This window comes from Centroberyx affinis, unplaced genomic scaffold, assembly GCF_046629955.1.
Source record: "Centroberyx affinis isolate AG114_WGS23_722 - 3 ecotype Tasmania unplaced genomic scaffold, CSIRO-AGI_Caff_v1 ptg001090l_1, whole genome shotgun sequence".
Taxonomy (NCBI): domain Eukaryota; kingdom Metazoa; phylum Chordata; class Actinopteri; order Beryciformes; family Berycidae; genus Centroberyx; species Centroberyx affinis.
The window spans coordinates 121,904-134,566 of NW_027279635.1; the positions used below are offsets into that span (position 1 = coordinate 121,904).

The window sequence follows — 12,663 nt, forward strand, 5'->3', positions numbered from 1 at the left end:
TTTTATTAGACTCTTAGTCTTGTTTATACCAGTCCTCTAACTGCAGGTGTGAACCCAACATTGGTGTTCTTTTTTAAACTCTGCAATTTCGATTCAAAATGTACAGAGTCAAATTTTTCTGCTGACCTTGAGACTAGACACAAAAAGAACAGTAGGCCTATAGGTTCAAAAGCAATAACGGGTATAGTTTTGTCATTATAGAAAAGAATTATGAAAAAGGGGTTATATCTATATATATATATAACTTTTACCCAGGCTAATATAGGCCTACTGCATAATACACAGATTTGAGTTATTTTTATGATGTACAATGCTGCTGCTGCAAAAAAAATCCCATTTACCAAAATAAACATTAACCCATATTAAAATGGTCTAATACCTCTCTGTTAATCTCTGTTACCTATTTCTTTACCTTGTTTTGTTGTGTAATGATCAAAGATCATTTGCATGCATGCATACCGGAAGTGCCAAAAAAGTCGTCCCGGATGTGGTGGGAGTGTGAGCTCTTAGCAAGAAACTGTCAAACTATCTCTGCTGCAAGCTGTAAACAGGAACATAAGTTAGGAAAAAACGTCGTTTTAAACACAGGCTGCTGGTTTGTGTCGAGTGTAAAACAACTAACTAGAGGAGGAAAATGGAAGAAGACATACTAACGACGCTGAAAATATTGATAATTGGAGAAAGTGGCGTTGGAAAGTCCAGGTAAGATAAAGTTACATCGAAGAAGTTGATGTCGTGGCTGGTTGCTAACGTTAGCTAGCTAGCCAGCTTTAGCTTAACAGCTAACTAAGTCATGCTAGGTGTAAAGATAATACAACGTTTAAAAACAACGGAGCACACCGCTCTGTTGTAGGTATCTTCCTAATTAGTAGCCAAACCACGCCATTTACCTAATACAGGCGTTATATTGTGCTGACCGTCTTGCTAACATTAGCTAGCTGGCCGTGCTAGCATGTGTGACATCATCTTTTTTCACGTCAGACACAAGCTGGTTGAAGATGTTGCAATCGAGTGACTTCACCAATTTTCTCTCCTACATCATATCTGGTTACTGCTACTACCGGCATTTAACTAAAATTACTTTAACAAAACAGTCGCAAATCTATGCAAAGTAACAATGTTATTAGCAGTAGCTACAGTCCCTGGAATAATGTGACAGATGATTTGACCCCAACACAAAGAACACTCCCTATTCTGATCTAGAAAGCAAATTCACTGTATCTCTAGAGCTATCTTCTCTAAGTCCAGGTGGTTCACACGCCATCATCAGTACAGCATATATTTATATGTGGAACTAGCTTAACCGCAATAGTATTAGATCAGTATGAGTCCTCAGTGTGATCCTGTATTCACTGGCATGTTGGATGTACAGACTCTCCAGAAGGCTGCTGCACGTTACTAAACTGTTTGGTTTTGCCAACTTTTGGTAATCAAAGGTCCTTGTTATTGCCACCAATCAGCCTAATGTGATGCAAAGTAGAATCATGTAATGCTATTTTCAACTTGAGTCTGGCAGTCTCTAGTTTGTGCCACTGCCAACATAGAGCATAGCCTGTTTGTTGGTCTCCTTTATATCCATGACTGCGATCCAGACTGCATGAAAGAATGCTGATAGCCAGCCTGAGCCATGAACCATCACATTGCAAACTATGGTATCAAGTACAGCATGCCTTCCAGAATCATAGCACGGTACAGAGATAATGAGCTGCCCAATACTTTGTCGTAACAGCCTTTTGACAAGTGAACTGTCTGGCCAAAAGAAATCATCATTCAGGGCATTCTGTTGACCAGACAGTCCTCAGTTTCTCAAAATAACAAATCATAGCATCAACCACATAAGGGTAGGTCTTTTGTATTCTAATTACAAGACTGGGATCTTCAACATGATCAACAAGGGATGGAATGTAAAAGGGATTTGAGACTAACCTCCATTTTGGATCAACCAAGCGTTAGCCTGGATGGATTTAAATAACAGTCTCAAATGTTGCACTAATCTATGCTCTTTATGTCAGAGAATGTCAGCAGTAAATGTTTCCACTGTATCGGTAGCAGTTGTAATTTTGCTAATTCTAGGTCTGTTGCATATTCATCCCAATTTTGGCTCATGTGCAGGTTGTAGTCCTAACATTATCCTTATTTAGATGCTTTATTGATTAAAACATTCACTGTGTGCACTGCGCCACTGCTTGTTTTAGTTGTTGAACAGAAATAACTTTTTTTCTTTGCACATTTTCTCTAGCAGTCGTGGTAATTTGCTTGCTATAATGGCAAGCCTGCATTGATTGAGTACAGAGGAGGCACTGAGTATATGCCAACACCATAACATAGACCTCGATTTGCTTATATTTCCTGAAAATTGAAGAGTTTACTATAAGCTTCTCGCTAGTGCATCATACGGGCCAAGGGCAGTGTTTCCAGAAAGCAATTTGGCATTAATTTAAATAGGCTTTTGCTTAATACAATAAACTAATTCAGAGTCTCATTGGGCTCAAGTAGCATTATTTGAATCATCTTGGGCCGATTGTTCTATCATCAAGTAGGTACACTGACTAGATTAATTTTTGAGTAGAGTATACTTATTTCATTTCTTTCCCTGCAGTCTGCAGAGGCCCTTAAATCATAGGCGATATGTCTATCTGGCAAAGAAAACATGGGTTTCATTTTACCTGACCTATACAGAATACACTTCTAACTTGGCTGTTTCACAACATTGACTATGTAGACTTCAAACAATGAACACTCATCGCGCCAGCATCCCTCTTGATGGGCTGTGAGGAAAAATAAGAGCATTATGCCTGGTTCAAGGGAAATGAGTGGGCTTATCCACATCATCAGTGCTGTGATTAAGGCCTTTGCACTTGATTAGTCACAGTTAACAAATGAACCCTGTCCTCCTGACCAAAATGATGTCATCTGGAGCTTGTGTGTGTGTAATGCATGTGAAGAAGAAAGTGATCAATAGAAAGACATAGAGATACAGAATAAGATAGGACTGGTGCCGCAAAACAGGACAGCTTTGGGAAGAGCCGGCTGTCTGAGCCAGGCACATGGAAACCAGATACCAGACCAAGAGCTTGCTCACCTTTAGTAGAATAGAATTACTGAAAAAGGCCATTGTGCTGGGTCGTTACTGTTTTGTTTAGGGAAGGAACTAACCATTCTTTTCTCTATTAATCTCGATTAATCATTTAGTCTATATATGTCAAAAATAATGACAAATACCCATCACAAGTTACCGGAGTCCAAAGTGATGTCTTAAAATTGCTTACTTAGTCTGACCAGCAGCCAAAAAAACCCCACAGTATTCATTTTATAGTAATATGAAATGGATATAGCAAGCAAATCTTAGCACTTGTGAAGCTATAACCAGGAAATGTTTGGTATTTTTACTTGATAATTGACTGAAACGATTAATCGATTATCAAAATTATAATTAGATTGATTTTATGTCGATCAATTAATCAACTAATAGTTTCAGCACTAGTTTTGTTGATGTAGCGATAATCCATTTTCTCTCCTCCTTTTTTTCTCTTTTTCAACAGCCTCCTCCTAAGATTCACAGATGACACATTTGATCCAGACCAAGCAGCAACAATAGGTGAGTAACAGAACTGAGCTCTGTCAATATTAACCTACCTCTGAAGTCAAATAGTAGGCTAATGCCATTTATTGGCAGAGTGACAGCTCATGAGGTGTTGCAGTCTATTTATGCTCTCCTGGGCATTGTTTGGATATCACAAGTTGATTTTTAGAAAAATCAAATAGTGAGCACAAGCACATGGCTACCAAGCTCAGTAAAGCAACCATAAGCTGTTCTTCATTCTGCTCCCTAGTCTATTGGGCCTGCTGAGGCGGTTGGACATTGTACTGAACAGCAGTGCACAAAATGACAAGACACTTCTGACCTGCTCCATGACCAAAAAGGGCTCAAACACTGCACTCATATGTGTCTATTGCACACCCAATGGTCTCTGCATATCATTTAAATCGGAAATTAAAGTCCAACTCTTTTTGTAGTGGAATGAAAGCTAAGGTGAGATCACAGCACAAAAAATGTGTCTTGTTCGGACATCTGCTAAGAGAAGGCATGAGCACTTGGCAAGCTGTGAGTCGGTGTCACCACTGCACCACACATCCGCACAGCCACCCACTTATTTGATTTATATTAAAGTTAATGGGGAGTGTGAAAAAAAGCTTACAGCCGGCCAGGCTATCCGTCTCCTCTGGTGAAATAGTGACCTTAGCGGTGCATCGTTTTGGCAAGAGGAGTTCCTTCCAGGTCCTAGTGGGTCTGCGAATGATATCAGGATTTTTTTAATGGTATTAAACATTTGATGCGTCAAGGACACCCCCGATATTTTTTCAGGTGGCCTTGGGGCTGTTACTACCCTAGTGGGCTAATGTTCATTAAAGCATTCAACAACTCAAGATTCATGGTCCTATTGATGGCTAGGGAGGCAGAGGTATTTTTTTTCTCTACCCTACCTAATGTGAATCTTGTGAACAGCTTCTAGCTCACAATGCTGTCTTTGTTGAAACAACCAAAGGCACAGATTCCCAGAAAGCTTGGAGCAATAAAAACACATTTTCTTCTACGGGTAGGCATGCATCGCTACTGTTTTACTTGGCCAACTGGGAGTCTTTGCCAAACAGATGTCTTCATAGAAGTCTAGCCTCCCTCATTGACTCAGGTCCCCTCAGATCAGAGCAGGATAATCGCTTGTAATCTGGTATCACTCTTTCAGAATGAGATTATTTTCCCCCTCACCTCCTAAAGCAGTTAGGTTACTGAGGTTGTATTTCTCAATTTGCCGCCTGCGATTTCAGCCTTCTCAATACATTGTCACATTAGCACATAGAACAGTGACCCAAAGGCATTGATTAGGCTAGAGGTAATCACTTTAAGACTTTGTCGTCTTTTGGTCTCTTTGAGCCTACTTATAACAGATGAGTTTCATTTAGCACAAACTTATTTTCTGTTGTCTTTTTGTGTAGAAACCAGTGCAGAACACCTTTGGTAAGTCATTATAAAAGGTGAACAAATGGAGCCAATACAGTATGACAGACTTGAACCCTTGAGGCCTAAGCCATCTTCACAACTGACGCATACTCTTTGTGTTTTGTACACAGAGTGTGTGTTGTAGTGTTCCCTTGTGTACCTGTATCAGCCGATGAAGGGCTGTTTTGAGGTCAGCCATAAACGGGCTCGCCTACAGAGATCAGCCAGCCTTGACTTCCAGTGGTAGTGGCATCTTGTTGTGCTGTGATATTGCAAACAGATGCTGCATGTTCTCTGGGAAAGGCCTGTCTGTGAATGTGTAGTAAATACACTTGGCCTGTTGGGAGAAAGAGAGAGCGAGGTCCAGGGAAATGTTGTTTAGCGTAAACTCCTCTCCACACGCATCTGGCGACAGTATCTGAGCAGCCCTGCTGGACTTGGGGAAGAACTAGTTGTGATTGACTGTGTGAATTGACTCTGTATATGTGTGTGTGGTACACATATGTCATATATATCCTCTGCCTGTCCTCCCTGTCTTCATGTCCCTTTTTTCCTCCTCTGTTTTGGCTCTGAACTGACCCCCTTCCCATTCCCAGATGTAAAAACAACCCCATCGCAAGTGTACGTTTCCCTGGTAAATCTGTCAGTGCATGCTAAAACTCGGGCTGATATGTCATCCAGACGCTGCATGCTCTGTACTCTGAGACACTGCGCAAGGCAATAGAGGAGATTTACTTGTTGAGGGCAAGGAGGACAACATTGTTATTTTTATGTAAATGTCTGTCCCTTTGCAGCCAGGCAGTGATTTTTAAGGGTGAATCATGGCTCTTTGTGAGCCATTTCACAGGTGGTGTATTTTTTTTCACAAAGACCTGTCGTATTGGTTTCGGTTTAGCATATTAAACCACACAGTCCCTATGTGATGGATATAAATACGTAGTCACGCCATAATTTAAATACAGGACACGGGCTGGGTTTAGTGCCGGTCTGAATAGCTGGGGTTAGCGGAAGTTCAGGGACATTGTGTGGTATGTATGTTTTGACAATTCATCATCGATGATTATAGTCTGTCGTCATGATAGAATATTCTTGGCAGTAATTGGACAAACCTGTAAGAGTCATCACATTTGGACTTGACTAGGATGAGGTAATCATGACCGTATGAGTGATTGACTGGCCTGTGTGTCCTTTCCATGTCTAGGTGTTGACTTCAAAGTGAAGACCATCGCTGTGGACGGTAACAAGGCAAAGTTGGCAATATGGGTAAGTGAGAAACTCATTACTGCTCCAAGACTTAAATATCACTCTGTAAAAACAAAAATACAGGTTTGTGGTTGTTGGTTGTCAGTCAGAGCAGAGACATTACCTATCAAACTGTCCCATGTCTCCCATGGCCTTTTACATTGTCATTCACCCAAGTCCCCAGAAGATGGCGCTTAAGTAACACCGTTCTAGCCTACACATGCCATCGGGGACAAATGGGAGGCAGTCTTGTTTTTTATGTCCGTCTGCCCTGGTTTTCCTTCTGTTCGAGCCACTAGTTTTTCCTCTGAGTGTGTCCAGCAGGGCTGAGCTGGTTGTGTTTTGCAGGACACTGCAGGCCAGGAGCGCTTCCGAACCCTGACGCCTAGTTACTACCGCGGAGCCCAGGGAGTCATCCTGGGTAAGCCAAGCTGACGACGCCATCATTACTCCACCATCAGTGTGTGTGTGTGTGTGTGCCCCCTTCACTACAGAGGTAGACCCAGTCAGGCCAGTGGTTGTAAAGAGAGTGATGGGTTTTCATCCTGTGACCCATACACACACACATACATACACACACACACACACACACACACACACACACACACACACACACTGTCCTCCCTCTCTCTTTCTGGAAGTCAGTTTATACCCCTTAACTCAAGCCCCTCAAATGGACACGCATATATACACACACGCACACAGGAACCAAGTTAAAACTCTTAATACTAAAGCAGACATCCTCTGCAGCCCTCAGTTTGTGAACACTCTAATGGTATATGGAAACAGGAGGTGCCTTGCAGTAGCACTGGGATTGTGAGAGCTCCCGATTAATATTACAATAACACTTTTTTTTTAATCAAATATCTGTTGTTTAATACTGTCATATTATTTGCTGTTTTACTCTGGGGGGGTTTTCATTTGAATTTAATCAAAAGCTGAAATAATTCAGGGTCTTGTAGTGTAAAAATCAATTATGTCTATACTTTTCAATAAAAAAGTAATACATTCTTTATGAAATTCAAGGCCTTTCAGACTTTTAATCACTCTTTCAAAGACTTATTTTTAATTTCAAGAATACTGTGTCACATTGGGTAGCCTTTTCATTTATGGCCTTGAATAGTAGATTGTCCTATTGCTGTATCATATATTCACAGATGGAGAAAAAGCAAAGACTGTAGGGAAAAAGCCAAAAATGGTGCCTTTGCTCCAGTGACAGTTTGCCTTGTCTTGTCAGATGTAAAAGTGTGTGTTCATTCTGAGCAACCTTTGTTCTTTTTGCTTGCCACAGTGTACGATGTCACACGACGGGAAACTTTCACCAAGCTTGACAACTGGCTCAACGAGCTCGAGACGTACTGTACAAGGAATGACCTTGTCAAAATGCTGGTGGGGAACAAAATAGATAAGGTGAGTGGGTTTCTGGGTTTGTATACAATGTCTTTGTTGCTGCTTCTGTCACATGAAGGTAGATGGACTCCAGCAGGTAACAAGGCTGACTCGTTACAAAGGAGCAACACATTCTGTTTCCTTCATCCAGCTGGTCTCACACAGGACATCCTGATATGTTTTTGGCCGTGGCTTTTTGGTTTGAGCTGTTATGAAGGATTTTCCTTGACTAAAGAAATTCACAGGATTCACAGTCACAGGATTTTGTCAAATGAATGGTAGGAAAATTGTATTTTCCACATTGTTTTTGCTGTGATGCAAGAGATGTGCATATAATTTTACAGAAACTTATAACCCATAGAATGAAAAAAAGTCTTATTTTTTTGTCAAATACAACTAAATTAAGCTAAAAAAAAAAAAACAGTCAGCTTAATCCCAGTTGACTAATTACTTAACTAAGTGACAGTGGCAGCCCCACTTCCATATTTTTGGTCACTCTCCTTTTACCAGTATACCGGAATCGGTCCATGTGGATAAATATGCCCACTAAATAGTGCATTATAAATATATTGTGTGCTGTTCTTTCTCTGTGAGAGATCACTTTCCCTTTCTGCCCTGTGACAGCCACAGTAGCTGACAGGTCTGCCGGGCAGCCCTCATATAAGCCATTACCTCTCTTTTGTTTTAGGAAAACCACGAGCTAGACAGGAACGAAGGGCTGAAGTTTGCAAGAAAACATTCCATGCTTTTTATAGGTAAGTCGGGAGGATTCCCAGCTCTCAAAGACCTGCTGGGCATGAGTTACAGCAGACCATTATCCTGGGGAAGCTGCTTTTGAAATAACTATCATACTTGCTGAGGAATGCTTGCATAGTTCTATTTATAAAACAGTCATCATCTATCATCTTCCATGGGTTCTCTGCTTTTTACCTGCGCTTCTATTTTTCAGATTTGTCAGGAAAAGAGAACTCAAAGGAGTTGCCTAGATGACGTGCATTACTTTAAACTGCTAGTATTTATCTTCATCAAGTATTCAAAAATCTTTAATTTGAAAAAGGTTGGTTGGAAATTGAAGGATCTCACTCTGATATTTCCAAGCTTTCCTAGCCATTTCCTGAAATTATTAATTTTGATTTGAATTTCTAAATAAGATTTATATCATCTTCCTATGGTTATTACCATCATATTGTTTCTGGATATCATCATCTTTCAGAGCGAGTGTTTCCAATATCCCCTAATTACCTCCTAAGGCCCACTATTAGTGTCCGGGGTTGACAGTTATTGTTAAGACATTTTCCACCGCTCGCCGCTCCGGCCGGGGAGCCCAGCAGATGATGACATCAAGGTGCAGACAGTAACAGTTGTTGTGTCTGTATCTCATCTCCTTTCTTCCCCTCCCCATCCACCTCTCCTCACTCCACTACGCTCTCCTCTCTTCTTCATTTTTCTTCTTGTTCTTCTCACTTCTTTTTGCCTTCGCCTCCTCCTCATCTCTCCTCCCTGTCCTCCCCCCCTCCACCCCCTCTTCTTCTCTGTTTCTCCATTTCTTCCTCTACGCTCGCTCTTCCCAGAGGCCAGCGCTAAGACGAGGGATGGGGTTCAGTGTGCGTTTGAGGAGCTGGTAGAGAAGATCATCCAGACTCCCGGGTTGTGGCAGAGCGAGACCCACGGCCGAGGAGTCCAGCTCACCGACGAAGACGCCGGGGGAGGAAGCTGCGGCGGCTACTGCTCCCTGGTCTAGACGACACACACACATAGAAACAACACAGACGCACTCAAACATGTCTACAAACATACATGTGTGAATACCACATACAATGTCACACACACACAAACATACACATACACACCTGAAAGAAAAAAGAAACAGTCCCAGTGTGTGCTGTCCTGAGCTGAGCTCCCTCCTCAGACATGAAGGCCATGGTAGTCAGACTGTCTCCCCTTCCCCAGAGTTGTGAGGGTTGACCCTCCACACTCACCACCTGTGTTCATACAAACACTACTTTTTACACACTTTCCAATACAAAGGCTGCACTAAAACGCTAATACGGCTCAGCCTTCCTCTCTTTGGCATGTGAGTGAATTAGTTTCTCTCTTCTCTCCCTTCTTTTGAGCTGTATTTTTGTGTCGTTGCAGGACCTAGGTCAAAATAGCACCTATTTCTTGTCCTATGGTTTAATTAGAATGGGACAATAAAATTTGCCCTATAGTGTAAACCTCAGTCTAAAGCTAAAAAAGTATAAGGGAATGGGAAAAAGTGTTTTGACCCAAGTCTTCCTCCATGTCTCCAGCATGCTTATTGTCTCATGGCACCTTGCCCTAGCAAGCACGCCAGTGTCAAATGTAGGGCTGACCTTTCTCCAGTGTTTGTATTTTCTCCGCTCTGTCCTATGCTTGATCTTGCCTGGTCCCCCCGCACAGCACCCATGAACGTTATGCTGCTTATGAAGAAGCTTATCACGCCAAGCTGGCTCGTATTCCCTCTCACCACCCTCAGTCAGGGGCTGGGATCATGTGTCTCTCTGTTGTACACACAACTGCCTCCTTTGTTCACAGTATAATAGAGTTACCAAGTGTTTGGAATGACGTTTTACTACTTTTATTGTGTTGGACTCCAAACCTTTAAGTGTGTTTTGAAGAGTGCATAAATCAAAGAGATTGGCACCGGCAAGCTTTCCGTTGGGTGCCCGAAGAAAAGAGAGAAGCTCTTAAAATTGCACGCCTTGTTTTGTAACTAGTTGCTTTAATGGGGTGCGACCTGCTGGCACTCCCTCACTCAGACAGATAATATCAGTAATATCACTAGCACTGCTAGGCCTTTCATATAGATCCCTTCGAGCTGGAGAGAGACAAAGGAAAAGTGTTCAATATTAAACAGGGCAGTGAGTCATAAGGGTGTTTCCACTGAAATTGGAAAATCAAAGAAAAAGCCTTATGGTCCACATTGCTAATGGATTTTGCAGTACTCCTATCTCTGTGTTCGTATCCGAGAGGCAGTTATAAATGTACTGTACCCCTGACCTCTGACCATGTTTGTAGTATTTGAGTGCTGGTGTGTGTTCTGGGAAATTCTGGGAAATGTAGTTTTGAGAGCTTGATCCTGTGACAGTGATAGTGAAAATGACACAGATGCCTTTATGTCTTATCAGAAATGGGATACTTACTTTTTATCTCTTTTTAATTGCATGAGAAAATCTATTGTGTTATTCTTTCATGTTTGTCCAGTGAAGGACCTGCAGACTATTAACTCTGAACACCTTAACTCAACAATAGCATTTCATTTAGTTGTACCTTGAAACCTTGCATACAGGTTTACCATTGGAATTTAATGGTGTATTTATCCAAAAAGGACATGGACAGGAAAAGACATTTGCTTAATTATTAAACTGGCATAGAAATCTTTTCATTGTGTTCAGAATTTGTATGTGAAAGCATATGTATACCTTGTATATTGATGTGTAATTTAGGAATTTGATTAAATAATTCCTTTATGAATTGTAAAGCTGAATGTATACATATTTCACTACAAACCGCCCTATGTATTAAACTAAATAAAAGACTTTTTTAAAATGATTCCTCAAATGTTAATGCAAGCTGTGTTGAGGAGCCCTTGACGGCTGTAACTCGATGAGCCAAATCGTATAATAAGCAGGAATAAATCTTCTTAAGTAATTGCTTTAATGTCTCGTCCAAGTCTCTGCCGAAGATGACCAATAACTCTGCTGTCATCGTTGCCATGTTGGAAATGTCGCTGTTAGGTGAGGGGTTTTTCACTCAGCGCCCTTCACATTCCTGTCTTCAGAATAAAGACTTGTGTTTAAACAGTGTCCGAGGAACCCTCAGACCCCAGACTTGTGATCTATCTAAATCATCTTTTTGGCAGACTTCTCAGGAAACACCACCGCAGCCATAACTCTTTTTACCAGCGCTTTAACTGGGATGTGCATAATTCCTGGGTGATTATGAAAGGGCCCGGGGCTGGCAGGGAGAGCGAAGACTCTTGCCCTTGTAGCGTATCCCTCATCTCCTGCCACAGTCCAGGCAGTCGTCTGGAAATATGTCTCAGTCAAACAACAACGGAGGCATACAGCGTACTAATGCCTTGATGTGGTCCAACAATGTGCTGAGCTGCAGTGCTGCCGTTTCCTCCAGCCTGCACTGAAAAACATCAGCTACTGGAAAGCTGGAGTTGACAGATTCAACGATTCTTGGGAATATTTTACAAAGGTTGTTGATTTGTACATGCCACATGAGGTAAAATAGGACATTAGCTTTCCTAAGAAGGGCCACGCTGGACTTTGAAGACTAGACTACACTCTTATTTTGTACACTGCAAAACCATCCAACATGTCATTTAATCTAGTATTGAGTCTTAAAATCGTATTTTTTTCCAAACAAGTGAACTTTTTTTTCAGAGTGTGATTCTCAATAATAGTGGAGAGATCTGCCTTCCTTCAAGATATTGGCACTCGTTTCTAGAAATTCCTGAAACTAGTGGAAGTATCTCACCCCAATGGCAGAATTTATCATTCATTTTCAGAAAAAAGATTTTAAGATGAATGTGAGACTAAATAACCGGTTAAGTGGGACATGTTTTGCGGTGTACGCAATCTGTTGATTTCGACATATTCATTGACCACATTGACAGAGACGAATGCGGTTCCTGGGCCTTAAGATTCCCTATGGCTGCACTGTGAATACTAGGAAACTGCAAGGGAGTCCGGGTGTTATGGAGATGGGAGGGAGGACGAAGCAGATTTTAGACTTAATGTGCCAAAATCGCAGAACCTCTGCCCCACCCTGTTGCCTCAGAAGCCAGAGGGAAGCTCTTGAGAGGCAGTGTGATGGACTGCTTTCTGTCCTGCTGTCTGTGTCTGAGTCTCCAGCCAGCCGCTAAGCTAACAGAGCAGATCTGGCTCTCATTAACACAGTCTTGTCTCCCTGCTCCTCCTCTGCCGCCGCGGCAGGCCGTATGGCTTTTGGGTTAGCGCTCAGACGAGCCCCTCAGGAGAGCAGTCATGCTGTCATGTGTA

General features: G+C 41.8%; 1 protein-coding gene across 3 annotated transcripts; it reads left to right on the forward strand.

The window, feature by feature from the left end:
• The first annotated feature begins 514 nt into the window (after positions 1 to 514).
• LOC139647541 (ras-related protein Rab-18) lies at positions 515 to 11,291 on the forward strand. 3 transcript variants are annotated; one of them, XM_071523456.1, is made up of 7 exons: positions 515 to 702; positions 3,543 to 3,598; positions 6,201 to 6,346; positions 6,590 to 6,662; positions 7,533 to 7,651; positions 8,319 to 8,385; positions 9,202 to 11,291. In XM_071523456.1, exons 1-7 carry the CDS (start codon positions 635 to 637, stop codon positions 9,369 to 9,371), a joined length of 699 nt encoding a protein of 232 aa, XP_071379557.1. In that variant the 5' UTR covers positions 515 to 634; the 3' UTR covers positions 9,372 to 11,291. The 3 variants fall into 3 exon arrangements, with proteins under 3 accessions (XP_071379557.1, XP_071379558.1, XP_071379560.1); XM_071523457.1 differs by having other exon boundaries at positions 6,201 to 6,262; positions 9,202 to 11,290; XM_071523459.1 differs by lacking the exons at positions 6,590 to 6,662; positions 7,533 to 7,651 and having other exon boundaries at positions 6,201 to 6,262; positions 9,202 to 11,290.
• The last annotated feature ends 1,372 nt before the right edge of the window (positions 11,292 to 12,663 follow it).

Excerpts from the sequence above, each read along its gene's own strand:
- LOC139647541 (XM_071523456.1), top strand. The coding sequence starts at position 635 with ATGGAAGAAGACATACTAACGACGCTGAAAATATTGATAATTGGAGAA. Across the intron at positions 6,347-6,589 it reads TTTGTGGTTGTTGGTTGTCA|GACACTGCAGGCCAGGAGCG; the intron begins GTCAGAGCAGAG and ends TGTGTTTTGCAG. Across the intron at positions 6,663-7,532 it reads AGCCCAGGGAGTCATCCTGG|TGTACGATGTCACACGACGG; the intron begins GTAAGCCAAGCT and ends TGCTTGCCACAG.